Here is a 27,426-nt window from a genome sequence, read left to right on the forward strand (position 1 = left end):
TATCAGCTCAGGTTAAAACCACAGCAGTTGCTTTCCTAACTAGCTTTATGCAGGGCCCATGCTAGACTGGATCAGCAGGAAGGTTGTTCTGCTGTGATTGGTGTTTAGGGTTAAAGCAGGTTGGTTCAGGCAGCAGTCCTCATCCAGTCTAGTAACATATGGCCTTCTCGGTGATAAAGTTTTTATTACTGCTTAGATGAGAAGTGTATGCCTCAAATTATAAGAATTTTAAATACCTGAACTTTACAGTGGAATATTCACACTTTTAGATTAGCCTTGAATACTGGTACCAATGTGAAATTCAAACTGCTGTCACAAGCTAAAGCCATTGTAACTTACATACTGTGTAAGAAAGCTGAAGGTCAGCCCTTGACCTTTCATCAAATTAGCATGTCCTTCAAGGGTTTCAGTTTTCACAGATCTATGCACGATAAGTTCGGACAATGCTCCTTGGTTTGAGAGGATGAACTCCTTTTGAATCTGTAAGGTTTTGCATTGCAAAGATTTTGGTTTTCTAAATTCGATGTGTTACTGGTTCTTGTATAAGTAGTGAGGTCAACCTTAAAAAAAAAAAAAAACTCAGTATGATTTAAATAACACTGAAAAAAATGTAAAATAAAATGTTGCATGTTTTGAAAGTGTATAGTAAAATTTGTTCATGTGACTAAGACAAAGGTTTGTCCTAAATGCAGAGGCATTATATTGGTTTTCTCTAAGTTGGCGGTTGTACAGCAGCATCTGTTACAACCAACAGAGGAATTCACAAAGTGCTGGACTCTTTTGGACTGTTTTACTGCTCCAGTGAGCACAAAGTGCTATTCATAGTTGAGATACTTGAAAAATTTGGCAAATCAAAACAAACATCTTAAATAAAATATATATCTGACCAAACTAATCCTCAACTTTTCAAGCTGGATTGAATTTCATAGTCATGTGAAAGGGTAACTTTTATTTCTTCTTTTTTTTTTTTGTGCACCCCTCATGCCCAGCTCGCTCATGTTTCATTCAAGTTGACTTGTGCACACACAGAGCCCAGAATCCCTCTGGTCATATCTGGTTTCATTTAAAAACAGAGTTCGTTGTTCGCCGTGATGACATTGAACACTGAGACCAAACAGTATGGCTGTTGTTATGCCATGGTACTAGATTATCTCCTACTTATCAAGTGCATTTTCTTAAGGAAGTAAGAAGTGGGCTGTCCAGGTCTGTCCTGCAGGTGGGACGGGCTACAGAGCCACTTGGATCTCTTACCTGCAGTTACTTAGACTTGAGCACAGATTCACAGCACAGACCTCATCGTACAAAGGCAGAAGATGGTTTTTTTAACAACTGAAATAATGCAAAGGACTGCGCTCTTTGTGACGGTTGGAGGCTTGGTGACATCTCTGATCACCACCTTCCTTCCACACTGGAAGACAATGAACTCTGATCTTAATGAAGTAGAGAACTGGTTCTCTGGGCTGTGGCACACCTGCCTCTACACTGAGGAGGTGGGAATTCAGTGTAAGGCCTACGATTCCATCATGGGACTGCCGATGGACCTGCAGATCTCCAGGGTGCTCATGTCAGTGTCTATAGGCACTGGCGGTTTAGCTGTATTGGTTGCTTTCCCGGGTCTAGAGGGAGTTGAGATGTGTGTGGAGCAGCCTGGTGTAAAGAGAAGACTCCTCATCTTTGGTGGGGTACTGTCCTGGGTGTCTGGGCTCACTACTCTGGTTCCTGTCTCTATTGTGGCCTACACAACCGTGGTGGACTTCTGGGATGAGGGTTTTCCTGATGTGATGCCACGATGGGAGTATGGGGAGGCCATGTTCTCCGGCTGGTTCGGAGGCTTGGCACTGGTCATTGGAGGGACTTTGTTCTTTGTGGCTGTGTGCATGGGAGACTACGACCAGCGGCCATCAAGTGTGCTAAACACCTCACAGGTGAAGCACAAGACACGGCACTACCTAAAGACAGAGGTTTTATAATTTGTTTAGTCCCATATGTGTAATATCTGCACATTCATGTACATCATATGGAAACATGACAGCCTGCCTGTGAACGATTACAGTCGTTCTACCAAGAGGCACAGAAGTTTTTTTATTTGTCCACTTCGTACTGGATTTAAAACTGAAAATCAAACTTTTCTGTGTGAAGAAAAAAAAATCTGATTCAACTATGATGTGATTGGACATGTTTTATTAAAACAATGTGAGATCATAGGTGACTGTTGTAGTTTTTATTCTCATTAAAATATGTAGTGTTCTGAAAAACAGAATAGGAGGACAATTTATTGAGCAGGACACATACTGTAGTGGAACCTCACTTAAAGGTAGGATAATAGCTGGTCAAAAATAACTTTTTGGTTAAATTACACAACCTTTGGTTTTTATATTTATTGACGTGTGCAATAAGCAATAAAAGTATGTCATACAGATTATTTTTGATAGGGAAATAGTCTACTGCTTTTAAGACCAGGTTTTTTTATCTACCCATTCATGCTCCATGCAAGAACATATATAAATATGCCTGTAATTTACATCTGCACTCATAGTGATTTCTTTCAGATTTATTTTATTTGTATAGTTTAGTCAGAAAAATGATATTCAGCTAGACTGAAACATGAATAAACTTATAGAAGCCTAAAATTAATGAACAGTAACTAAATCGTCTCCTGGTCAGTACGGAAAATGTCCCACATTAGTTGTGAGCAGAGTCTGTGTGCTCACTGCCAGGGCAGGAGTGAATAGATGAGCAGGGGTTTGCATTCTTGTGCTGCAGCTCCTCTGTGTTGAATTTCATTTTGTGGGGAGGGGGTTTGGTGCCATCAGCTTCTTTTAGAGCTTAATGTGCTCACTGTTATTGTCAGAACTAAATTAGATTTTTTTTTTAATGCTTCTTGGATTTCACAAAAAATAAAATGATAACATAATGAATGTATGTAAATCATTTGCTTACTGATTGATTTAAATCAAATTAACTTGTTAAATCTACCATATTAACTGCTAGCATTAATATTTTGGTAGAGCATTTCTTTTATAAGCCATGAATGATTCATTCACTTCTCCCTGCTCTCTTAATCTTGGTTTTTGGATGCTGCAGCTCTCTGTGACCTTTGGTAATTCAGTTAAACTGAATGATGAGCCAGTGATGTCAGATGGCCTTCCTTGCACACTGGGTGAGCCCGATAGGTCACTTTGTCATTTATGTCCACACCGCCCATCCTGGCTTTCATTCAAACATGCTTTTTTCATCAAACACAAGCAGCATGTCCACTTGTCAAAAATTAAATTAGTCCATGTGGAGAGTGGGAATAATCTTATTTGGTCTCTGTTCTTTTATTATTATTATGGTACCCCACCCCCCCCCAAGCAACAGCATTCTGAAAACACTGTAAAGGTGTTGGTGCTGCATCCTGATCATCACCCTGTGTCGCTGCTGTCATCATCATTTCCATAGAAATGACTGTGCGATTATCAGGTGAATGACCTTGTCCCAGCCTCCCCCACAGTGAGAGCATAAGGAATGGAAATATCTTGGGGGCTCATTTCTATAAGACTTGTTAGGCTATACCTTTTTAATCCTGCTCCACCTTACCCCCCTTCACTGAAACTGGGATTTACTGCAACAACTGCACTTTCAGGCTCTCTCCCTCTGCTGCACACACTGATAGAAGTGCAGCATTCACACACGTTAAGTGCTGTTTCAGTGTTTATGGCGTGCAGCAATCTCGACAGTAGTTATTTTATGCGCCATGGTGGTTAGTATAACTCCAGTAAATCCAACACACTGGTAAAGTTTTAACAATAGATGATGCCCCATGCAGCAGCACACTGCATTTACAGGAAGCAGTCAGTGCAATAGGTGGGCATGCAGACCAGGCAGTGCAGTGGGAAGGGTAGTAAGTCTTTGATCATGTTTAGCTGGCAAGTCAGGTCTTTGACATTTGAAGGCGATGCTGAAAGGATCTGAACAGAAAAGCAAGCCTGGCTGAGAGAGAGAAAGAGAGAGAGAGCGAGAGAGCGTGTTTTTAGGAAACAGAGAGGAGGGGTGTGTGGAGGAGAGCAGGGAACGGTGAGAATTCATGCTGTGTTAGCATCCCCTCAGCAACTCCATCAATACTGCATACAGCTGAGAAACTGGCAGAGGTCCTCCGTGCTGCGTTTTCAGGCTCGGCCAGCGAAAGAGAGCAACTCCCACGACCGGTCGGCTCAGTCTGCTGCTGCTTCTGCTGCTGCTGAGGGGGACTCTGAGAGGGGCAGAGCGCGCACACACACGTATACACGTACGTTCACCCACACACTCACTCACTGGAGACTCTGGTGCATCAAGAGGCAGAAGAGGAGTGCGGAGGAGGGTACGGAAGGGACACGCAGACTGGGAATACTCCAGCGAAGAGAGGCATAGGACTGTGAGGAGACCCGCGCTAATATGCTGCCGTGCTCCGCAGGGACGGCTGAGCACCAGGGAGTTTGACAGGATCTCAGTGCACCTGCTCCATGCACACTGGTAAGACACTTCATAATCATTTTACACCAGGTGCATAGAGTCAGAGGTAATTACTTTTTGTATGTTTATGTGATGCTGTGTGTGTGTGCGCGCGTGATCCCACTTATTTCTTGAAGTGGGTTTTGCCTGCATTGGCGCACTGTGGTCACATAGAGTACTTTTAAGGAAGTTGCGTGCTGTGGTACAGGGACCCAGAGAAGGATGCACTCTGATTCAGTTTGCTCACTGAAATCACAAAACAAAAACACTCACTGAATGAAATAAATGTAGACCTTGGATCAATTATGATCCCTCCCACTTCACGTATGTGAAATAATATTTTCTAGTCCGTTTACACCAGTAACTTTTACAAAAATTAGAACAGATAAAAAGTATCACAGCGCATCTACAATCATATTTTCACAGCAACCATATCTTTGTATGTGTATGTAAGTGTTAAGAAATTGGTCACTTGCAGAGCTGGTTTATGGAAGCACAGCTGCCCTGTAGGGGTGTACACCCCTCTGAAAAACTCTGTTCTAGTTTTCCATGACATCATGGAGAGGTTATCGCTCAGAGTAGCAGCAAAATTACCTGATACACCCATGTAGTGCCATTGTTAACCAGCTTCAGCTTTACAGACGGATGCATATAAAAATATATCTGTCTGAGTCAACATAAAGCCATAGGAACTTGTCTGCTCCATGAGCTCTGTATTGTTAAACAGTATATAATGCTCAGTGTTGCTTTGGTCTTTGTTTTCTTCAGCCACGTGGCAGCTATCACACATTATATCCCTTATTTACTCCCTTTTTCATTTCCAGTTAAGGCTTTTTCACAGCCTATACACTGTTGGAGTCACATGGAGCCATAACAAGGATGTCACCCCACTAAGCACAGAAAAGCAAAACTAGATACAAATATTGATCTGAATGAACTTGAACACACACACACACACACACACACACACACACACACACACACACACACACACACACACACACACACACACACAAGTTTCTTAATGGGGATTGTGATAACTAATCTGTAGTCTGTGACACGTAGGCACTGGAGTAAACAGAAATCAGTCAGAGGCTTCTCAGCATTACTGGGGACACCTAGGTGGAATTCAGCTTCATGGGACACGTGCGCTCCTTCCCTGTCCCATCTGCAATCAATACATGAACAGCAAAAAGTAAAAAAAAAAAAAAAAAAAAAAAGATCAATGATTGAAATGCTTTCAGTTTCACTCATTTGTCAGGTGCACTGAAGACTTCATTAAACTGCCAGTAAACTCAATAACAGGGCGGTAAGAGCCTGTCAAGAGAACACACTTGCTCAACAGCTGGTTTACACAATCACAAGATGATTCCTCAGGCTTATCTGGCATTTTACAAACTAGAAGAACTAACTGCTGACTGTGAGGGAAAGAAGTGTGGTCAAATATTAAGCAGCATGAGTCCTTTTATCAGCGGAGGATCAGAGACTTGTAACCTGTCAGGATACCTGCCAAGCAGGTGTTTTAAAACATTTGGGGTGTTAGGAGGTGAATGAGCCAATGAACAGCTGATCTTTTAGTACATATGGAGGTCGCAGCATGTTCCTCTTCTGCTAATGTTTATTTGTGAGCATCAATATCAATGCGTGCGATTAAATATTATCAACAGTTTCAGAGGGTGTGTCCATCAAAGGACAGGCATTTTGGCCATTGACATTTCTGCTTTGTTTCACTCACGTTCAGTTTATAGATCAGCCTCCTTTCCACCAACCAGGAGTGGCATTTTGCTAATTCTCACCTCTGACATTCCAGTAACAGGTTTTACATTTGTGGGGAAGTGAGTGAAACTGACAGCTTGTTTGCAGGCAGGATTATTAGCACTGCTTGGGGACAGGCCCAACAGTGAGCGAGAGTGAGGGATCTGCGTCATATGTTGTGAGGACCAAATCTGCTTAACCTACTTTAGTTTTGCACAAAATATCTTGGGTTTACTGGAGCTCCAGTATGGTAGCTATTTGTGATCCAATTTGTTGTTCATTAAATTTTTAGCGGTAGCAAATTATTAAAGGGGCAATATGTGAGGGGAAAGTTTTCATACACATCTTTAATCTTCAGAAAGGGTCTTTTTTTTTTTTTTTTGCTTTCTCTATTTACTGATATACGAAGAAAGCACTTGGTGGTGCTAGCCTGGATGTTAACTAAATGCAGGCAAATGTGATTGGCATAGATATTTGAATGATATCTATATATTTGATAACAGTGCAAAAATACAGATTAAAAAGATGCTTTTCCATTGAAAAGGCTGGTATTATTGGCAACAAAAATATGCATAAGTGTATTTTAGTAGATGTTTCCAACATCAGGGTTTCTTAAAGGGCTATGAGATACATCTGAAGAGTCATGAGATGATTAATGAAGTAGGAAAAAAGACATTATAACATAAAGCTGTATTATTTTTTCCCCCCATTCTTGCTGTCTTTGCTTTTTTGTGAAATATTGGATTACTTTACCTCTGGATAAGCAACTGTTTTTACTGGAAACACTCCATAAGGTTTAGAGAAGATTGCTGCCTGTGTAGAGCAAGCAGGAGGCAGAAGTGCCACTTGCTGTGATTTCACTGGACAATTACCCGTGTTGTTCTTACATGGACGCAAACAGAGCTGGCAGAAACCCTTTAACAATCCTAGGGCCCTGATACGGGCCCAAATACATGGGAAAATGAACCCCAGGAATGTTAAAGGGTTAAAAACTGTTTAATGTCCAGTTCAACTGCTCAGACATTTGCATTTTCACACGCTGCTCCACTGGGTATCAAAAAGTTCAGGGTTGCAGTGCATATGTGACTATAGACCGAGAGCTAAGACATTGGCAAGAGGTCCCTACAAAATGCCTTTTGTAAGAGACTGCAGGCCAAACAGGTCAAATCATCCATCAGCTTATCCAGAGGTGATGGATGGACATTATCACAGCTGATACCAAAGGCCAAAGTAAACAGAGCCAGGAAATTAATCCAGAAAAATGAAAATGAGGAGAGCATAAACAGATGCTTTGACTAATGGGAAGACAGGACTATATATACACACAGAGGGCCGATACGCAACAGGAAACAGGTGGGGAACGAGGCACAACTGAACATAATTAACACAGCTGAAGACAGATAGGCCAGGGCTGATAGTCACAAAGAAGGGAAAAACAGAAAGTAGTACTATCACTACAGAAAACTAACCTTCAAAGTAAAATAGAAAATAACATGAAGACAAATAAGAACCCAAACCTCAAAACACAGAACCATGGCAGAAGAACCTGAGTAAATGTAGTTACTTTCATGCAGTGTAAGCACATACATTGTGCAGATACAAAAAAATCAGTGTTAGCTGCAGAGTACTGGCCAACTAGAGGAGATCTTTCCATTTCTCATTTGTCCTCAGGAACTTTCTCCAAGCAGCGCTCCATTCAGTACTGCAAAGTTTTTTTTTTTTCTGAGGTTCAAGGACATTAAGATGTGCTCAGAATATCAAGCAGTCCTTTTGGTTGTACCTCAATTGGATAATTTGGTGATGGATTGCCCCATGTTGAGTGATACACCTGCCATCCTATGTATGCTGAGATTCATAGCAGTCAGTGAGTAACTAACTACAGTATGTGTGGGTGAAATACCAGAGCTGGCAGCAATGTGAGGGTACTGTGGAAACAAAACAGGGGGGGATTTTGAAACTCAAGGGGCCCCTGCTTCCCTTTAAAGCGCAGTGTGACGAGAAAGCTAATAGGTGTCGGAGTGCTGTTAATATTTAACAGTTTCCCATGAAATATGCATGAACAAAGGTAACAGTGTGTGTGGACATGTTCCTAATTAGCACAATTGCTTCCTTTTTACAACAACTAGCATGTTACATAGATAAACAGTGGCTGGGTTAGCTCTCCTCATGTGTACTTCATACACTACATTGCCAAAAGTATTTGCTCATCTGCCTTCACATGCATATGAACTTGAGTGACATCCCATTCTTAACTCATAGGGCTTGATATGATGTTGGCCCACCCTTTGCAACTATAACAGCTTCAACTCTTCTGGGAAGGCTTTTCACAAAGTTTAGGAGTGTGTTTATGGCAGTTTTTTACCATTCTTCCAGAAGCACATTTGTGAGGTTAGACAGTGATATTGGCTGACTCCCAAAGGTATTCTGTCAGGTTGAGGTCAGGATTCTGTGCAGGCCAGTCAAGTTCTTCTACACCAAACTCACTCATCCATGTCTTTATGGTCTTTAAGGGGGCTATCCCTAAACTGTTCCCACAAACTGTTCCAAATATGTGGGAACAGTTTGGGCTATCCCCAAACTGTTCCCAAACATGCTCCCAAAGTTGGGAGCATGACCAAAATTACCAAAATGTTTTGGTATACTGAAGCACTAAGAGTTCCCTTCACTGGAACTAAGGGGCTGAGCCCAACTCCTGAAAAACAACCCCACACCATAATCCCCCCTCCACCAAACTTTACACTTGGCACAATGCAGTCAGACAAGTACCGTTCTCCTGGCAACCACCAAACCCAGACTCCTCCATCAGATTGCCAGACGGAAAAGCGCGATTCATCACTCCAGAGAACACGTCTCCACTGCTCTAGAGTCCAGTAGCAGTGCGCTTTACTCCACTGCATCAAATGCTTTGCATTGTGCTTGGTGATGTAAGGCTGGGATGCAGCTGCTCGGCCATGGAAAACCATTCCACGAATCTCTCTACACACTGTTCTTCAGCTAATCTGAAGTCCACATGAGGTTTGGAGGTCTGTAGCGGCTGACTCTGCAGAAAGTTGGTGACCTCAGTTTACTATGCACCTCAGCATCCACTGACCCCGCTTTGTGATTTTACATGGCTTACCACTCCGTGGCTGAGTTGTTGTCATTCCCAATCGCTTCCAATTTGTTATAATATTTGAGAGCAACATCAGTCACTTTTTGTGATAACTGCAACACAAACATGGAGACAAATACATACTTGTTAATGTTAAAAACAAAACAAATACATTTTCTAATACTTGAAGTTTTCACAGCAAATCATCATGTCCAGCGGTGAGATCACAGCATGGCGATGTGTATGTTGCTGGTGATGTCACTTGCTCTGTGTGTGCAGATTAAGTGGGGAAGCTGACGTGTGCGATGGCCAGCTTGGATCTGCAGGTTCTCAGACCTCCACTTCTGCGTTACTGTTACCTCCAAAACAAGCAGCCCAGCTCGACAATCTGACTGTACCTCCCTTCCTCTCCCCCCTCCCTCCCTCTCCCTGGGTGTCCCTCAATCCTGGGCCCACCATGGGAGGATGCTTCTCCAAACCCAAACCAGGTAAACAGCATGTTTCCCCAACTCAAGCAGTGGTGGATTAGTAAAAGCTTAATAACAGCTTGGGTAGGTGTGGAAAAAGAGGTGCTTCCTTTAAAGTCTAACCTATGAAAGGAGCACAAAATAACAGAAACAGTCTGCAGTACAACTAAACCAAAGAATTTAAATTATTGTTGGAAATGGTAGTTCATTGGTCTGATGGTATATGGTGTGCTTGGTATTTTATATTTGCTATCCTGCTACTATTTCCAGAAGGGCTGGGTAATATGGTTGAAATATTTTTTTTGCAATATTAATAAGAATATTTTGTCTTTAAAGACAATACTGTGCAAAAGTCTTGACCCACCCCTCATTTCTTTCTATTTTGCTTCCACGATCTCAGATTCCAGGCTTTCTAGTAATTTTTTAAAGTGGTCTTGAGCAATAGTTCCCCAGGCTTTCTGAAGGTCTTTCAGAGTTTTTCTTTGGACACTGGCTGCTTTTTCACTCATTTTCAGTCCAGTCCTTGTACCTGACCATTTTCAGAGGAATGTTTGTTGTGTTTTTTTTAAACTGATGTAGGAATCATTCAAGCATAAAAAGGGCACCTAACCTAACTCAAGGTATGAATCAAAAGTGGCTAAAATATCTATAGCAGATGAACAGTATCTGAAAGTCATGTCCTTAAGAAACAGGAAAAAATTCAGCAAAGACCTGACACAAGACCTGAGAGATGCATCTGGCTCTTCAGCTGATCCATCTCTACTGTTCACCAGCCTCATCAGAAATGGTCTCAGTGGAAGGGTGGCTGTCAAGAATTCAGTTTTTGGTTCAAATAATTGTCAATACATATGGAGGCGGTCAGGAGAAAGGTACAGCAGTGAGTGTCTACAGCCATCTGCAAAACATGGTGGAGGCTCCGTCATGGTTTGGGGCTGCATTTCAGTCAGCGGTCAGTTGATTGAATTATGAACGCAGAAAAGTACCTTCCAATTTTTATACGCCATGCAGTACCATCTGGAAAGCATCTGATTGGCAACAGCTTCATTTTTCAGTGTGACAGTATCCCAAACACACTGCCAATGCAGTAAAAGCATCCCTGGATAGAAAAACACATGGTGGAACACTATCATGGATTAGTCATTAGCCATGGATTGGACATTATTGAAGCAGCGTGGGATCATCTTGACAGGGAACAGAACAAAAGGCAGCCAATGTGGCTCACGACTTTTGCACAGTACTCTGTATATATTACAGTATATTACAGATTATGCCAGAAAAATGCATATTCACATCAGCATTACAGCACTAAACTGTGGGAACCTGAGACCAATTGGTGTGTATTAATGTTTTAAAAAGAAAAAAAAAAGCTTTATGTTTTTATTTGAGAAACTTGTTGAACAATAAAATAAGAATATTATCATATTAATGACATTAATAGTCAATTAAAAGTGACTATAAGGCTGATGGTTAAAGTTTAACTCTGATGAATATTTGATGTAAAATTTGGAGGGTGCTGAGGGGGTTGTTGTGGTTTGAAAAAAATGTCTTCTTTTACAAATATTCGCTGCATGTGGGTGTGTTTAAAGAAATACTGCAGCTCTTGTAGTAGTTGTAAGAAAGAGCTACAGGAAAATATAACTAATTATACAAAAAGCATCCTGTTTTAATTTTGATTTTAAATGTGGTTAAAATTATGAAGTTTTTTATGTATATAGGGACTGTTTGGTCTCTTTGTTTATAATTTTCAGAGCTGCTGCTTCCAAATCCTGTTATACACTTCCTCTCAGCCTCCTCTGTTTGCAGTTTATTTGTTTTGTGTGGGAGGAATTTAAATGCTTTCTCTGCTGTCTTTGGTCATTAAGATTACATACTGAGGCACAAATATTGAAAACTGACATATGTACAATATGTATGTGATCTGTATGTTCATCACCTTAGCGTTGGTGTGCCTCAGAGATATTGTAATGACACACTCTACTTAACATGCAGCTGTATGGAAATGAGATTAAATCATCTGTTCAGTGCATCATATGGAGAATAAGTGAGAAAGATGAGACACTAGTTGTATGTAAATGATGGTGCAGAGGCTGCTGACTGTCAGGCAGCTGAAGACTAATCACAGTTCAATCTCCAGCTACTAATGCATACTCACAAATCAAAGTTAACGGGACTGTTTATTAAAACAGTCTTTCAAATGGTGGGAAATATAGTTCTAATATAGTTATAAAAATCTTTATGTAGATTCACATAAGGAACTTTTACCATCCTTGTCTCCTAAAAAGGAAGTTCCTATACAACAAGACCAAAGAAGTCAACTTAAGGAGGAAGGTGGGATACTTTTGCCTTTAAGTAAAAAAAAGCCATTTCATAACAACACTTTACCCAAGTACAAAAAGGGTAAAGATATATACAGAATAAAACAAATGTAATTCAATAGAAGATAATATTAATGTAAAACCTAAACAAAGTAGCCTATGCTAAGACTTTAAACTATGATTTATATTCTAAATATACAGTAAATACTGTACAGGACTACATTTAATCTAAGTGGGAGTAAATTTGCACCATGAGGAGATCTATGAAGGAGGGAGGCCTTTAAAGACACAACGCTGCTGTACCTTCTTCATCTGCATAAAAATATGAAGAAATAGAAAAAAGTCACAAATACTGAGAAATTTTACATAATTATCTCTGCTGTGTTTCCTCTTGACTGAATGTAAAGTCTGTGTTAAAGCTCTGGGAACTGAATTGGACAAATTGCAAGCATTAGATAAAATATATTTATATATGTTCTAAACCTGTTAACTACTTAGTCTGATCGAATGAAGCATCAGTGTGGCGATGTCTCTTTTAGCCTCAGATATTACAGCTGCTTCTGGAGATTCTCTTCAGCCGTGGAAAGCTTTCTCTTTCTTTTCTCCTGCAAATGCACTCACTACTATGATTTTCCATTGATTTTAATTAAGACTTGCTCAGCAGGAGAAAATTCCAGCCAGATTACTGTGTAAGAACCGGATGATCAGCACATTTTTCCAGCCGAACAGATAAAGCCTGCTGTAGTGAAAAAGGAGTTACACAACCACTTCTTAATGTTCACAAATATAAAGCAAACATCAGCGCATCAGAGAAAACCGAGTCTCTCCAAAATACACTCTGCCGCAGTCTGTATTTTTTGCTGTCTCCTTTTAGGAGAGCTAAAAGAGAGTTCCTTTGAGAGCTGTTCTTAAATGTCAGTGATTCCCATAAATATCACATTATTTATATTTTTTAGCATGGACTTAATGATGAGTGAATGATTGATTTATTTTTTTCATTTATTTGCAACTTGTCAAGCTACCTTTCTATTTTTTTAATACCATATCGCCAAAGATACCTTTTTCTACATTTTGAACAACTGAATAAGAGTTACACTCTAGAAGGCAGGAAAAAAAAGAGGACAGGATTGCACAGTTCTCCCTTCACCTGCTCACTGCTTTCATTTGTTTCAGCTTTTTGGAGATGTCGGAGTCAATTTGTCCCAAGGTTGCAGACATCTCTCTAAGCTGAAAGGCAAATTGCTGCTATGAAACTCTGGAGAATGATAGAAGTGAAATAAAACAGAACAGAATAATAAAGTTAAGTCCACTGGTGATTGTTAGTGTCAGTATTACCTAAACTGATTTTCATTTTAAAGCTTTACATCATTATTCAGCCAGAAGTATGAATGAACTGGATTTGTTCACACATTTTCTGAGAGGGCCATGTCTGTGCTGTGCAGTTGAAGTAAAAGTGGAACTCTCTCTCCTGGAAAAAGAAAAAGAGGTGGACGGGTTGTCGCCTAATGGCAAAGCGAGTCCTTTTGCTGACTGCAGACCTAATGGAGCCCTGGCTCACGGCTCTGATGATGACTCCACCCTTCTCCCTCTCTACCACAAACCTCGAGACTATGTGGAGGCCTCAGTGTGCCACGTTAAAGATCTGGAAAATGGACAGTAAGAACACGATAATCCAACTTTTTTATTCTCGCACCTGTTGATGCACATTTAAAAGATGATGAGATATTGATGAAAGGTGAAGCTCAGAAAGTATTGAATTGAGGAAGACTGTAAATTGCAAGAGTAGGATTGTGTTTCCTTTTGCCATTAAAATAAGGCAAACTTTCTGAGCTTTAATGGTAGCTAATGACTAAATTGTGGGCATGTTTGGAGGTCACCCAGAATCCATTCATTTTTTGATTTTAGTGTTTCTAGGTGACCTACATAGATCCATGACTACACACATAGTTGGATCCATAAGTATTTGGACAGTGATACAATTTTTGATGTTTTGCCTCTGTACACCACCACAGTGGGCAGTAGTAAATCAAACAATCAAAATGTGACTGAAGTGCAGACTTTCAGCTTCTACTCAAAGAGTCTCTGGAGCTTGAAAAAAGGGAGCCTGGACTTATTTTTGCTTCTTGAACTGTTTAGGCATTAAAGACATTTTTATACATGGTCTCCCATTTTCAGAAGCTCAAAAATAATTGGATAATTGAATGACAAGTGGTTTACTGACCGGGTAAGGCCAGTTCCTGTGCACTTTAATGATAAACAAGTGGTGCCCAGCACAACAAACTCAGCCCCAGTTGAATGTTGTCTGTCTCACAAACACCTCTTCAAACACCACTCATCGAGATAACATAGGTCTTTATGTCCATGTCCATAATTTTCCAAGGTCAAAATGTTGAACTAAAATAACTTTCATTTTATGGTCATTTTTTGTGAACGCTTTATCTCTTATAATGAGATTTGTCAGGTGGGCGATAATAGAGGAATTGAGCGATTGAATTGATAGAGAGTCAAAAATCGTGTCATATATTTGCGTATCTAGATCATATTAAGTGTTACATGTCTATGGACAATAGTGATGAGGGTAATGTGTCTTTTTTCAGCTGAGATATGGCCAAAAATATGCGTTAAATGGAGTTTGCCATGTTAAATTCAAGTAGCCTGCAAATCCAGAATCTAGATCGGATGTTCAGTTTGGGACTAGTTCTTGGCCCTCCACAACTGTGTACCAAATATCAGATTAATCTGATATTTTGAGGAAGATATGTTTTTTTGTTTTTTTTAAACTGCCCTATATTTTTCAGTTTTTCTTCACCCAATTAAAAAAAATGAGGTGATCTAGGGATCATTGGCCATTTTTTGTACAAATTTGGTATAAATTAGACTGGTAGTTTTGCTGTAATATTGTTAACAATCAGACAAACTTACCAAAAACAATACCCCCGTTCCTCCCTCCAGGGATGGGGTAATTAAGCAGATAAAAGATTTGGAGCTGATTCCACGTTATGAACTTGTATTTGGTAACTGTTTACTGGAACTCTCAGTATGAGGTCCAAACAGATGTCACTCTGTCTCTTTAAGATGCTCTTTTTATACCTTTTTATCGTGTTACAACCTATTACTAATTAACTTATTTAGTTGCAAAATGTTCCCCCAGCTGTTTCTTTTTAGTGCCACTTACCCCTTCAGCCTTTTGTTGCCCCATCCCAACTTCTATGTTTCTATTGTGAATATAATCTCATAAAATATGCATTTTTGAGATTTGCAGATCATTGTGTTTTATTTCTATATACATTTTACACAGTGTCCCAACATTTTTGGAATTGGGGTTGTAAAACCACTTGAATTAAAGCTGAATATGTGCTCTTCAATCACATTTTGACTGTTTGAGTTAAAATCCAGTGCAGTGGTGTACAGAGGCAAAATTACAAAAACTGTCACTGTTCAAATACTCTGGACCTAACTGTACCATTTGGTTTTGTGTGTTTGACAGGATGCGAGAGGTCGATTTGGGGAGTGGCAGGGCTCTATTGATCAAAGAACATGGGGAGTTCACAGCGATGGGCCACAAGTGTCCCCATTATGGAGCGCCCCTGGTCAAGGGTGAGTCATTTATTTTTAGTTATTAAATGAAACATAGCTACTAAATATTTTAGCTTTTTTTAATTTTTTTTATCATAACTGTCATAAGGAGAAATCGTTGGGGGCTAGTGGCCAGGCTGGACACCAGCCCAAAAGCAATACATGGCTTGCCTGCCTATTGGCTGACCACTCACAGGAGGCCCGTAGGGGTTAGGTGCTTTGTGGATTGGGCAGCAGTTGAGGACGAAGGTCCTGTCGATCCGATCCTCAGTTGACAAATCTGATTTTAGGAACATGGAATGCCACCTCTTTAGTGAGGTAGAAGCCTGAGCTAGTTCTAAGGTTGAGAAGTACCAGCTAGATATAATTGGGCTTTGCTCAACAAACCAGTCTCCTGGAGAGGGGGTGGACTCTGTACCACTCTGGAGTTGCCCCTGGTGAGAGGCGATCAGCTGGGGTGGTTGTATGTGTATCTCCCCGGTTCGATGCCTGCACATAGAGATTTTCCCCAGTGGATGAGAGGGTTGTTTCCCCGCACCTTCGGGCTGGAGAATGGGTCCTGACCGTCGTTTGTACCAAACAACAATTCAGTATGCCCAGCCTTCTTGGAATCTCTGGGCGTGGTGCTATAAGGTGTCCCTGTTGGGGACTCCATTGTCCTGGGGAACTTCAGTGCCTTTGTTGGCAATGACAGTGTGACCTGGAGGGGTATGATTGAGAGGAACGGCCTACCCCATCTGAACCTGAGGGGTGTCATTGGACTTTTGTGCTAACCACAGTTTGTTCATAATAAACACCATGTTCAAGTATAAGGGTGTCCATAAGTGCACTTGACACCTGGATTCCCTAGGTCGCAGGTCGATGACCAGTTATGTAATTGTGTCATCAGACCTGTGGCGGTATGTTTTGGACCCTCAGGTAAAGAGAGGAGCAGATAAGTAAGTAAATAAATTTTATTTATTTAGCGCTTTTCACAGACAGTAGTCACAAAGTGCTGTACATGCAAAAACAAAAAAGACAGTAATTAAACACCGTAATAGCAAAAAACTAATAATGTAAAGCTAAAATAATTAAACATCATAATAGCCAAAAACTAAAAAAATCAATAAAAATTCTCAGCAGAAGGCCTTTTTAAAAAGAAAAGTTTTTAACTGCTTTTTAAAAGAATCCCCAGAGTCAACTGAGCGTAGATGTAATGGTAGACTGTTCCACAGCCTTGGTGCCACTGACTGAAAGGCTCTGTCCCCCCTAGTCTTTAGTCGTGTGCGGGGAACAACTAAGATCCATTGATCTACCCTCACTGATGGCCATAAGCTCTGAGTAGAGACTGAAAGAATGAGATTGTGGATATGAGCAGTAGAAATGAGCTTCTCCTGAAGTGTTTCTGGGCTTTCCCTTAGAGACAGAGTGAGGAGCTCAATCATTCAGGAGGGGCTCAGAGTAGAGCTACCACTCCTCCACATTGAAAGAAGTCACTTAAGGTGGTTTGGGCATTTGACTAGGATGCCTCTTGAACGCCTCCTAGGTGATGTGTTTCAGGCATGTACTACTGGGAGAAGGCAACAAAGCAGACCCAGGAGAGATTATGCCTCTTGGGTTGCTTGGGAATGCCTTGGTGTCTTCCCGGATAAGCTAGAGGAGGTGGCTGGGGAGAGGGAGGTCTGGGTGTCTTTGATTATGGATCTAAGAAAATGGATGGATGGGCCATATCCTGTTATTTCAGGTGTGCTGTCCAAAGGACATGTGCGATGTCCCTGGCACGGTGCTTGTTTCAACATTGCAACAGGAGACATTGAGGACTTCCCCGGACTGGACAGCCTGCCCATCTTCCAGGTGACCTTCCGCACTGGGACTAGATCTTAACGTGTGCCAAATCACTGTCAAAAAGTGTAGACATCACTTGTGTCTGTTTGCTCTAGGTCAGAGTTGAAAAGGACAAAGTGATCATTCGGGCAAATAAGCAGGTAACGTGAAGAAGAACATGGAGAGTTCATGCAGGAAAGTAAACCGACCAATTAATTGATCTCAGATCTTTCTTTAATCATGTTCAGGCTCTTCAGTCACAGAAAAGGTCAAAGCCCATGGCCCGATGTTCAGCAGTCATAAACTCCAGCACAGGATTCAGCCATGTTCTCATTATTGGCTCAGGTTAGTGTGTGTGTTCGTCTTTATTGTTTTAAATCTCACACCTGACCCTAAATTCTATTCTCTTCCTTTAAAGAGTGATGGGCATCATTTTTTGGTGAATTTACTGTTAGGTCCAGCAGGTTTGGTGTGTGCAGAGACACTGAGGCAAGAGGGCTTCACGGATCGCATTGTCATGTGCACCATGGACAAACATCCTCCATATGACAGGCCTAAACTGAGTAAGGTTTGTACACAGATCCTGAACACATACAATGAGACAGAACTCACTTAGCCAATAACGTTACATAACAGAGGTGCTGTTTTGGTCAGCGGTGCTAAAACAAGTTCTTTGGGGAAATGTTATATACTTCACAGCAGCCACACTTTAAAGGACAATAGCTTGTGCTGAAATAAATATAAAAACAATTCATAAAAACATGTTAAAAATCCTGATAACAGTTCGTTTTCCAGCATGATCACAGAAAATATTTAATTAACTGCCAGGTCACGGTTGTCGTTACAGGTTTTAGAGTTAATATGAATTTCTGTTGGGATCTGAAGACTAATGTTAATTTCTTCCTTGTTGTTGTGGATTTGACCCATATTTGTTAGGCTTTTTTACTACTACTATGACCAGATTGAATGTAGGATTTGTTTCATTTCTGCTGAGAATTTTTAGAACAAGTTCAATAACATCATTGTTCATTTTGACTTAACAGAATTGAACAATAGTGTGGAATTAAAGGGTTAAAATAAGATTTCTAGACTGTGCTCCAACGCTTTTTTTTACTCGGTGCTACTTTGCTAACCCTCAGTCTTTAGAGAGCACAGCAGAGCAGCTGAGACTGCGCTCCACAGACTTCCTGCAGGATCATGACATTGAACTTCTCACAGAGAAAGAGGTGAGAGGTGCTGACCTTAAAAAAAATTAAATCAAGACTGATTAATGATGTTTAATGATATATATATATATATATATATTTTTTTTTTTTTTAATTGGGGCTGTTTATAAAAAATAAACTAGACAAAAATAACGAATTTTTTTTTTTAGGTGGTGGCAATAGATGTGAAAACACAATCTGTGATATTTGAAGATGGCTTGAGGATGGAGTACAGGAAACTTTTTATTGCTACAGGAAGCAAGTAAGGAAAAAAAAAAAAACAATAATTTTTCTGAACGATTAAGGAGATGAGAATATAAATGAGTAAACTGACAACCAATTGTGCTCTTGTTCCTGCTTGAAAGACCAAAACCAATGAACTACAAGGGCAAAGACGTCAGGAATGTGTTTCACCTCAGGACGCCTGAGGATGCTAACAGCATAGCGAGGCTAGCCAACAACAAGAATGCTGTGATTGTGGGAACATCATTTGTGGGTGAGACAAAGACACATTTATGAGCATATTGTTTACATTTGTGCTGATTCAAATGGGTTATCTGAAAATAATGCCACAGACTATAATAATTATTTACACTGACATCACTCAGCAGGAACTGCTTACGAGTAAAAGGTTATTTAGTGAGTAAGTAATAGTCCTACTTAAAGCAAAGTGTAATAGTAACCTTTAAATCACAGCTCTCCATGAACCACATGATTAATTACATGTATCACCATCCAAGCAAGAATTTATCCTACATCTACTCTACTGCTTAAAGAATCTTAACATTAGATTTAATGAAGTTTAATTTATATTTTACTTTGTTAAACAATAAAATGTAATCATGTATATAGTGCCAGTCAAAAGCTTACTTTGCTTCTAAATAACATCACTGCTCCGCTATGACTTTTAGTTGTTCAAAACTAATTTTAAGAAATATACATTTTCCAAAAACTTTACATTTATGAAGATACTGCCTTCATGCTTCATGCTCAGAAAGTTTAATTTTGTACATTTGTGGGTCATAGTTTTTTATTAAACTTGTTTCAGATAATGAGAAAAAACCCTCAGATGTGTCTGACTTTTTTATATACACTGCTCAAAAAAATAAAGGGAACACTTAAACAACACAATATAACTCCAAGTAAATCAAACTTCTGTGAAATTAAACTGTCCACTTAGGAAGCAACACTGATTGACAATCAATTTCACATGCTGTTGTGCAAATGGAATAGACAACAGGTGGAAATTATTGGCAATTAGCAAGACACACTCAATAAAGGAGTGGTTCTGCAGGTGGGGACCACAGACCACTTCTCAGTACCTATGCTTTCTGGCTGATGTTTTGGTCACTTTTGAATGTTGGTGGTGCTTTCACACTCGTGGTAGCATGAGACAAACTCCACAACCCACACAAGTGGCCCAGGTAGTGCAGCTCATCCAGGATGGCACATCAATGCGAGCTGTGGCAAGAAGGTTTGCTGTGTCTGTCAGCGTAGTGTCCAGAGGCTGGAGGCACTACCAGGAGACAGGCCAGTACACCAGGAGACGTGCAGGAGGCCATAGGAGGGCAACAACCCAACAGCAGGACCGCTACGTCCGCCTTTGTGCAAGAAGGAACAGGAGGAGCACTACCAGAGCCCTCCAAAATGACCTCCAGCAGGCCAAAAATGTGCATGTGTCTGCACAAACGTTTAGAAACCGACTCCATGAGGATGGTATGAGAGCCCGACGTCCACAGATGGGGGTTGTGCTCACAGCCCAACACTGTGCAGGATGCTTGGCATTTGCCAGAGAACACCAGGATTGGCAAATTTGCCACTGGCACCCTGTGCTCTTCACAGATGAAAGCAGGTTCACACTGAGCAAATGTGACAGACGTGACAGAGTCTGGAGAAGCCGTGGAGAGCGATCTGCTGCTTGCAACATCCTTCAGCATGACCGGTTTGGCAGTGGATTAGTAATGGTGTGGGGTGGCATTTCTTTGGAGGGCCACACAGCCCTCCATGTGCTCGCCAGAGGTAGCATGACTGCCATTAGGTACTGAGATGAGATCCTCAGACCCCTTGTGAGACCATATGCTGGTGTGGTTGGCCCTGGGTTCCTCCTAATGCAGGACAATGCTAGACCTCATGTGGCTGGAGTGTGTCAGCAGTTCCTGCAAGATGAAGGCATTGAAGCTATGGACTGGCCCGCCCGTTCCCCAGACCTGAATCCGATTGAGCACATCTGGGACATCATGTCTCGCTCCATCCAATCAACTTCACGTTGCACCACAGACTGTCCAGGAGTTGGTGGATGCTTTAGTCCAGGTCTGGGAGGAGATCCCTCAGGAGACCATCTGCCACCTCATCAGGAGCATACCCAGGCCTTGTAGGGAGGTCATACAGGCACGTGGAGGCCACACACAATACTGAGCCTCATTTTGACTTGTTTAAGGACATTACATCAAAGTTGGATCAGCCTGTAGTGTGTTTTTCCACTTTAATTTTGTGTGACTTCAAATCCAGGCCTCCATTGGTTAATAAATTTGATTTCCATTGATGATTTTTGTGTGATTTTGTTGTCAGCACATTCAACTTTGTACAGAACAAAGTATTCAATGAGAATATTTCATTCATTCAGATCTAGGATGTGTTATTGAGTGTTCCCTTTGTTTTTTTGAGCAGTGTATATATATATATATATATAACTTTTTTGGAACATTTTATACCAAAACACAAACGAGAAACAAGAAAAAACAATGGGAGGAAAAATATTAACCAAAGCCTGTGTAAAATAAGACCTGTACAAGTAAACAAATACCACACAGCAGCATAAAACAATGTATAATATCTCTAAAACATCAGTGTTTAACCCTGTGTCTAATTTGAATTTTGTTCATTTTATTTTAATTTACAGATTTAATGTAAAATAGCATAAAACTTGTGCTGCTGAGAATTACATAAATTTTTAATTTGCTAAAAAAAACAAACTTTTGCAAAGATATCATATAATCTCATATAATCAAAATGTTTATCTTTTATTTAATACATTTGTACACTGTACAGTTTTCAAACATTATATAAATATTTTTATCTGTAGTATATTGCTTTATTATATTACATAAAAAATGTAAAAGGGTTTAACTCTCAGTGTATCACTGCTTTGCATAATTCTGCATTAACTAATGTCTTTGTTAATTGTTGTTTATTTATTATGCTGGCAGGTATGGAGGTGGCTGCAGCTCTGACTGACAAGGCCCACTCTGTCTCTGTCATCGGGATCGAGTCGGTCCCTTTTAAAAAAGCTCTCGGGGAGAAAGTAGGGAAAGCCATAATGAAGGTAGAGACGCTCTCCTGGGAAATCAAGCTTTTCAGAACATGAAGCACTTCCACAATTCTATCATCAGCATTCTCCCTGAGAGGAAACTATTAGTTAAAATGCAAATCATGTTTCCCAGGTCAATACTTCACCACAAACGGGAGTGTAAATCTTCTTATTAGCAGTGACTGATCATGCAGACACATGAAAATTCAGAAGTGAACACTCCCTCTCTCTGTTTTCAGGTGTTCACTGGAACTGTCTGTATGTTTTTGTCTTTGCAGCTGTTTGAGGCAAACAGGGTGAAATTCTACATGCTGAATGAGGTGTCAGAGATGGTTGGCCATCATGGACAGGTATTCAGAAAGTGAGAGAAACAGCATGATGCTTGGACGCACTATCATCTCTCGTTTGATAACATGACAAAAGTCAAATAAGAAGGAAGACACTGAAAAACCTGGAGCTGATGAACTTTAAATCCTGTTACGTGAAATCACTAAATGAGCAACTGACACATCTGACGCACAGTATAACTGAACTGCAACTGAACAAAGAACATTATGCATTTTTGAAGATTGTGATTCAAGTGAATTACAATTGTGTGGCAAAAGTAAAAAACATAGCTACTACTACTGATGTGTTCACTGAGTTTGGGATATTGGAGACTGTATTAATCTCTTTGGGGAAATTATCTACATAACTTTAACTTTGGGAGAAACTGTGAGTTTACTATATTTATCATCCTATTTCTCAGGAAAGGAGCTAACTGAATGGAAAATGTATTTTGATGGTAACATTTATTTTGTGTGAGACGTGTTAATGTATCAGTGCATATACTAGTACATGACCAGCAGCTGTTTTTTTTCTTGTTACACAGTTGAAAGAGGTTGTACTGAAGAGTGGAAAAGTCCTGCGGGCAGATGTGTGTGTCATCGGAGCAGGTGATATGAAACACAATACAGAATATGTCCTTATTGTCTGCAATTGATTTAAATTAGTTTAAAATGACTTTTGGTGACTTTAAAAGTGTGTTTTTTGCTTTCCCATTCTGCTCTTCTGCAGGAAGCATTCCTGCAACAGGGTTCCTGAAACAGAGCGGCATCCACTTAGACTCCAAGGGCTTCATTACTGTGAACAAGGTACTGTGCAAAGCCTGGAGCCTCACTTAAGCTGTTTGTGTCCCATTTTGTTAAATTCTTAATTTTTTTTTTCCAGAATATGCAGACGAATGTTGATGGGGTCTTTGCTGGAGGAGATGTAGTGATGTTTCCTTTCCCACCACGCAACAACAAGAAGGTGAACATCCCTCACTGGCAAATGGCTCATGTACACGGTGAGTTTGTTACAGCTTGATCTTGAATGCATTTATACTGCATAACAAAGGCTTTTATAACTCACTGGTGTGAATATTTCTGGTTCCCATTGGCACTGGCAGGAAGGGTGGCAGCTCTTAGCATGATGGGCAGAGCCACTGAGATCAAAACTGTGCCTTACTTCTGGTCGGCCATGTTTGGGAAGACCATACGCTATGCAGGTACAGTAGGCAGGTCTTCCATCCATCTTTAGAGGAAAGAGTGTCTGAAAGTAGCCTGAAAGTATTAAAAGGAACTCATGCTGTGAAAGCAGGATCAGAGATTGAGAGTAAATGAGTGTACTGTGAAATGTTACTACGCTGCCATCTAGCTGAAAAAAATGAAGCCCCTGTGACCAAGAATTGGGCCTATATGATTTTTATTTTATTTTTTCTGTTTGTGGAGGTTATGGTGATGGATTTGATGATGTCATTATACAAGGAGATCTGGATGAACTGCGATTCGTAGCATTTTATACCAGGTAACATTTATAGATTTTTAAAAGAAAATATCTTTTCTATCACCTTAGTTTGTCTGAGTTTGTTTTGTTTTTTTTAACTATTGTGAATATTTATCTTTTATTGTGAAGGTACCTTCTCATTATTTCCTCCTCTGGTCCATCTATAGGAGTGAGGAGGTGGTTTCTGTCGCCAGCATGAACTATGATCCCATTGTATCCCGAGTGGCAGAGGTCCTAGGATCCGGAAAGACGATTAAGAAGCGAGATGTAGAGTAAGTCTCCTTCAAGACCAGAATGTGGTCATAGTTACAGTCATCCTTTTGGTGTCTCAGGTTTATGATGAGGAAATACCTGACAAATGCCATCAGTCTGACAGAAAACACAGTAAGTCATGGAGTTTGAGTTTATAATCACATGAAAAGATTTGTGCAAGCCAAACAAGTTCTTATTTTGACACACTTCAAAGCAATGACGTGCAGTTATTTTAGCATTTTAAAACTGTATTTTAAGAATATTTTCCCACTAATTGAGTATATACATTCACTGGACACTTTATTAGGTACGCCTTTCTAGTAACAGGTTCGACCCCCTTAAGATTTGCATTAATTCTTTGTGGCCTAGATTCAACAAGGTGCTGGAAACATTCCTTAGAGATACTGGTCCATATTGACATGATAGCATCACACAGTTGCTGCAGATTTTCATAACAAGCAGTTAAATAGGTGTACCTAATAAAGTGACTGGTGAGTGCATATTAAATACACAGAGTACAGTTTTCAAGTGGAGTGCCCACTCTGGGTCAGGGACTAGTTGCTGCCCCAGGTGGAGGAATTTAAGCATCTCGAGGTCTTGTTCATGAGCAACCGGAGAAGGGAACGGGAGATTGACAGATGGATCGGGGCTGCGTCTCCAGTGATGTGGACGCTGCACCAGCTTGTCGTGGTAAAGAGGGAGCTGAACGTGAACGCAAAGCTGTCAATTTACCGTCAGTCTACTTCCCTACCCTCACCTATGGTCACGAGCTTTGGGTAGAGACTGAAAGAACAAGATCACGAATACAAGCGGCATGAATGAACTTCCTCTGAATAAATGAATGAATACCTTTATTAGTCCCACAATGACTTCTCTCTTAGAGATAGGGTAAGGAGCTCAATCGTTCAGGAGGTGCTCAGAGTAGAGCTGCTACTCCTCCACATTGAAAGAAGCAACTTGAGGTGGTTTGGGCATCTGACTAGGATGCCTTCTAGGCATGTAATACTGGGAGAAGGCAACAAAGTAGACCCAGGAGAGACTATGTCTCTTTGCTTGCTAAGGAATGCCTTGGTGTTCTCCCTGGATAAGCTAGAGGATGTGACCAGGGAGAGGGAAGTCTGGGCTTCTCTGCTTAGGCTGCTGCCCCTACGATCCGGCCCCGGATAAGCAGAAGAAAATGGATGGATGGATGGATGGATGGATGACGGACAGTTTTCAAAAAAGAACCAGCATGGTTATGTAGTATTTAAATAGTTTACACAGTTGAAATTTCCAGGTAAACTTTTCTTTAGCATTTTACTTTAACCCCCCAAAATATTATACTAGTATTATGTCTTTGAGTGTGTATCTCTACAAATAATAAATTGCTTGTTATGAACAAATGTTAAACAGTAGACAAAACAGAAAAGAAGACACAGACAATCAGGGTAAATAAAGAAGAATACTAGCTGCAGGACTAAAAAACAACCATAGAAAACCCGAAGTAGAGTCTGGATGCCATAAATGGCTACTGAACAACTTTAAATGGAGATGGCCCAGTCAAAGTCCAGAACTCAACCTGATCTGAACCTAAATTGCTGTGGTGGGATCTTACGAGAGCTGTGAATAAATGAAGGCCCACAAACCTCAGTGAACTGAAGCAACATTGTAAAGAAGAGTGGGCCAAAATTCTTCCACAACAATGTGAGTGACTGATAAAGTCCTGTGAAAAACTTTTTTCACAACTGTGTACAGATATAGGACTAAAAACTGTGATGGTAACACGTAGCTATAATCACAGTGAATAACATTAAATTACACACAGTGGTTAAGAAGCCTCTGTAAAAGTCTATATGTCTGCTTGACTATTATTAGGAACTACTGGATCTGTAAAATGCAGCAGTAGTATTAAACTAGTGATGTTGGATATCTTTCTGTCCTTTTCCCCTTGTTTTTGTGATTACACTGTTCTTGTGTCTTCTGTTTCTAATAATGCTTGCACAAAAACTGAAGGATGCTAACACGACTTGGCAAGTATGGAAAATTTTTCTTCTTTTCTGTGTCACACTTGGCAGCCACTCACATGGAGCTGCAATTTATCCACTAATTTGTGATTTGGTTGGCATCTTTCTGTGTGTGTGTAATTGCTGGATTTTGTGGGGTTTTTTTTTTAGGACTGGAGACATTTCTTGGTTGATTGACAAAGGCTCTCAATGACTTCCCATCTGAAGTTCCCAGTTCTTCGGACACCTCAATATGGACACTCATGGTGCTGAGACACTGAGCAGCTAAACACAAACTAGGGGATATGACTGTCTGTTTGGGACACATTCACCTGAGAACATCACTGAAACTTGCTTTTGTTCCTGAGAGACACTTTAACGCGACAAAAGGAGCCACACACCGTCTGAAAACACTGAATGACTGTGTTGACGGGTCTTTTACTGGCGATGTCATGTTTCACAACAGAGCAATACTGGATTCAGCCTCTGTGCTGCTGCAAGATGTATCTACCTGTACACTTTTGTTTATAAGAAGCCAGGGATGGGCAATGACATTCTTTTTTGTACAAATAACATTGTATATAGTTATAATCCTGAATGCACTGTAAAAAAATAAGAGCATACATTTTTCAAGTGAATGACAGACTTGGTCGTATGCTTGCGTACAGACTGCAGATCTGCATGGTGTAACTTACTATAACAGGAGTTAAATTAAGCCCCAAACCAGAGAAATTTTAATGTAGACACATCAGCAAAGCTTGATTCTGCAACAAAACAAACTGTGTTACCACTTCAGCACCACCCTGAATGCAGCTTTAACCAACTCACCAACTCACGCTCGCAGCTTTAATTTGTGATTTATTATAATGGTTAGAAGCTTACCTCTCTGTTGTGGTTGCCTTGCTAGTAGAGTGCACAAATTAAATTCTTATTCTTTGATCATGTACTAGAGCTTACTCAATAGATTCATGTATTTTCTAACAAATAGGTAAAATGCCTCTAAATGAATAGTGAGCAATAGTAGTTTAAGGTTATTTTTTAAGCCGTCACCCCCCCATAAAGACATTATTTGTTACTAACTCAGGGAACTGAGGATTGTGGCCTGGGCTTGCCGGTCCTTTTGCAAGCAGAAATGAATTTGTTGCTTAAATATTTCGTCCCAGTTATTGCAGTTTTACTGGTTCAGAAATACTTGCAACACACTTTGGGGTAGAAAGCAGATATGTGATTACATCCTGGTGTGCCGCAGATCCCGAAACACTTGAGCCCTGACACACAAGTCAACACAGCAATTTAAAAGGCATTGTTCTCCCTGCAGAGATGTCTGGAATGGCATTTTTATAACTAAACTTTGAAATAAAAGCCTTCCAACAACAACTGCTTTGTATTACATTTTA

General features: G+C 40.4%; 2 protein-coding genes across 2 annotated transcripts; both read left to right on the top strand.

Moving 5' to 3' along the window:
• The first annotated feature begins 1,280 nt into the window (after positions 1-1,280).
• Positions 1,281-1,996, top strand: cldn26 (claudin 26). The gene has a single exon (XM_030738432.1). It carries the CDS (start codon positions 1,314-1,316, stop codon positions 1,968-1,970), a length of 657 nt encoding a protein of 218 aa, XP_030594292.1. The 5' UTR covers positions 1,281-1,313; the 3' UTR covers positions 1,971-1,996.
• A 2,242-nt stretch (positions 1,997-4,238) lies between these two features.
• aifm3 (AIF family member 3) lies at positions 4,239-27,374 on the top strand. Its single transcript, XM_030737727.1, has 21 exons — positions 4,239-4,491; positions 9,596-9,804; positions 13,541-13,754; positions 15,586-15,695; positions 17,398-17,507; positions 17,594-17,638; positions 17,726-17,822; positions 17,933-18,045; positions 18,617-18,703; positions 18,853-18,944; positions 19,048-19,178; positions 21,889-22,004; positions 22,268-22,339; positions 22,861-22,924; positions 23,046-23,122; positions 23,199-23,316; positions 23,419-23,517; positions 23,741-23,816; positions 23,963-24,067; positions 26,040-26,060; positions 26,201-27,374. The coding sequence occupies exons 2-21, from the start codon at positions 9,774-9,776 to the stop codon at positions 26,241-26,243; spliced, it is 1,821 nt and encodes a 606-aa protein (XP_030593587.1). The 5' UTR covers positions 4,239-4,491; positions 9,596-9,773; the 3' UTR covers positions 26,244-27,374.
• The last annotated feature ends 52 nt before the right edge of the window (positions 27,375-27,426 follow it).

This window comes from Archocentrus centrarchus, chromosome 9 (genome assembly GCF_007364275.1).
Source record: "Archocentrus centrarchus isolate MPI-CPG fArcCen1 chromosome 9, fArcCen1, whole genome shotgun sequence".
Classification (NCBI taxonomy): domain Eukaryota; kingdom Metazoa; phylum Chordata; class Actinopteri; order Cichliformes; family Cichlidae; genus Archocentrus; species Archocentrus centrarchus.